The sequence below is a fragment of the Hemiscyllium ocellatum genome, chromosome 2 (genome assembly GCF_020745735.1).
Source record: "Hemiscyllium ocellatum isolate sHemOce1 chromosome 2, sHemOce1.pat.X.cur, whole genome shotgun sequence".
Taxonomy (NCBI): Eukaryota; Metazoa; Chordata; class Chondrichthyes; order Orectolobiformes; family Hemiscylliidae; genus Hemiscyllium; species Hemiscyllium ocellatum.
The window spans coordinates 1640001-1642500 of record NC_083402.1 but is presented as its reverse complement, the minus strand read 5'-3'; the positions used below and the strand labels follow the sequence as shown (position 1 = coordinate 1642500).

The following is a 2500-nucleotide window of genomic DNA, read 5'->3' as shown; positions in this document are numbered from 1 at the left end:
AATCCTTTTCTGAGTCAGATCAGCTTCTCCCGATCTGCTCGGTCCAGCCCTGTCATGGTGTTGAAAACCTCCATCAAATCTCCCTCTCAGCCTCCTCTCTCCAAGGGGAACAGTCCCAACTCCTTCAATCAATCCTCATCACTGAAGTTTCTCATTCCTGGACCCATTCCTGGAAACCACCCCCACACTCTCTCTGGTACACTCACACCTTCCCTATAACGTGTCCCCCACAACTGTCCCCAATCCTCCAGCTGGGGTCAAACAGGGTCCTGTACAAGTTCCCCATCACCCCCTCGCTCTTGTACTCTCTGCCCTGTTAATAAAGCTGAGGACACTGTGTGCTTTATTCCCTGCTGTCTCCATCTGCCCTGCCCCCTTCAATGATCTGTGCACATACACCCCCAGCTCCCCCTGCTCCCCTCGCCCCCTTTAGAATTGTACCCCCTTTTTTATATTATCTTTCAATGTTCTTCCAACCAAAGAGCATCACCTCACACTACTCTGCATTGACCCTCATCCACCCCCTCCACCGACTTGTCAGTGTCCTTTCGGAGTTCCACACTGCCCCCCCCCCCCCCCCCCTCACAGTTTACAATCTGCCCAGGTTCAGTGTCAGCTACAAACCTGGAGACTGTCCCCTGTACAGTAAGGTCCCGATCATTAATACTGATCAGGAAAAGCCAGGGTCCCAATACCACCCCCTGGGGAACTCCAGGACAAACCCTCCTCCAGCCTCAACAAGATCCATTGACCATTCCTCTCTGTTCCCTTTCACTCGGCCAGTTTTGGATCCATCTTGCTGCTGTCCCTTTTACTCTGGGATCTAGAACTTTCCTCACAAGCCTTTCGGGTGGCACTGTACCAGACACCTTCCTGAAATCCATGTGAACCACATCAACAGCACTACCCTCATCCAGTCTCTCTGGTACCTCTTCAAAAACCTCCAACAGGTTCATTAAAAACAATTCCCCCTCTGGAAATCCATACTGACTCTTCCCAATTATCCCCCACCTTTTCCATGTGACTACTGATGCTCTCCCGAGTAATTGTTGTGAGTAGTTTCCTCACCATTGAAGTTAAACTCCCTGGTTTGTAATTGCTGGGATTATCTTTCCAACCTTTCTGGGACCAGGAGGTAAGGTTTGCTGGAAAACAAATAAAGAACTGTGGAGACTGGAAATCTAAAGCCCATGCAACTTGAAGAGGGGTCAGAGGAACTGAAATGTTAACCATATTTCCCTCTCCAGATTCTGACAGAGCCCCTGAGCATCTCTGTAATTTTTGTAATACGTGCGATATTCCACCTTCGGGCCCACCCTGTCCAGTCCGGTGAAGACTGACTGAGAGAATGTGCACAATTCCCTCAACTTTCAGCCTTCAGTCTGTTCAACATCCTTGTATGAATTTTATCCAATGCGTTGTCATGTACCAATAATCCATCCAGATGCCTCCCTTCCTAAACCCTTCCGGTGATAAACATTCTTCCTCTGTCACCAGCTTCCTCTCATTTTCTCCATCGCTCACCCAAACCGGCCGTGCCAAACCGGCCGCGCCAAAACCGACCGTGCCAAACCGGCCGTGCCAAACCGGCTGTGCCAAACAGGCCGTGCCAAAGTGACTGCACCAAATGGTCCTACACCTGTTTATTCTCTCTCTGGTTTGGTCTCTCCAACTCTCTATCTCTCATTCTGTCCTTCTTTCTTTTCCACTCTCTCTCTCTCTCTCTCTGTCCCTCTCTCTCTCTCTCTCTCTGTCCCTCTCTCTCTCTCTCTCTCTCTGTCTCTCTCTCTCTCTGTCTCTCTCTCTCTCTCTGTCTTTCACCTTTCTCTGTCCCTCTCTCTCTCTCCTTCTGTCTCTGTCCCCCTGCATGGTGAGTCACGATGGTTTGGTGCACCGTTGTTGATGTTCTGATTGTTTGGGATATTTTTAGTTCCTACCAGATTATTGTGACGAGGAGTGCAGCATTCCCTGAGGTCTGCACAGCAGGTTACCTCAAAGGGTTTGACCCCTCGAAGCCTGACTGGCCGTACATCAGTCACCAGGTCCTGAGGAACTCCTCAGAGAGAATCACAGTCACCATCGGAGATGGACAGGAGACTGACGGATATCTGAACGTGGCACTGCACCCAGACAGAGAGTACACAGTCACCCTGAGAGCAGTCATCAAGTGGAATGGGGTAAGTCAAACAGAGATGTGGTGATGGGGAGAGAGGGGCTTTGTGGAGGGTGACAGGGATGACAGGTTGTGGGGCAGGTGGGATGGGGATATTGTGGCTGGATATGGGGAAAGGGGAGCTGTTTCAGGGAAAATGTTCTTGTTCCCGATGCGGTCTCCTCTACATTGGGGAGACTGGGCGCCTCCTAGCAGAGCGCTTTAGGGAACATCTCCGGGACACCCGCACCAATCAACCACACCACCCCGTGGCCCAACTCCCCCTCCCACTCTGCCGAGGACATGGAGGTCCTGGGCCTCCTTCACCGCCGCTCCCTCACCACCAGA

At 51.4% G+C, this 2500-nt stretch overlaps 1 protein-coding gene across 1 annotated transcript in view; it reads left to right on the top strand.

The window, feature by feature from the left end:
* LOC132829715 (uncharacterized) overlaps positions 1-2500 on the top strand; it is a 76357-nt gene that overhangs the window by 46444 nt on the left and 27413 nt on the right. Inside the window, exon 6 of the mRNA XM_060847083.1 lies at positions 1931-2177. Within this exon, the coding sequence (XP_060703066.1) occupies positions 1931-2177 (247 nt within the window). The remainder of the gene's footprint in view (positions 1-1930; positions 2178-2500) is intronic.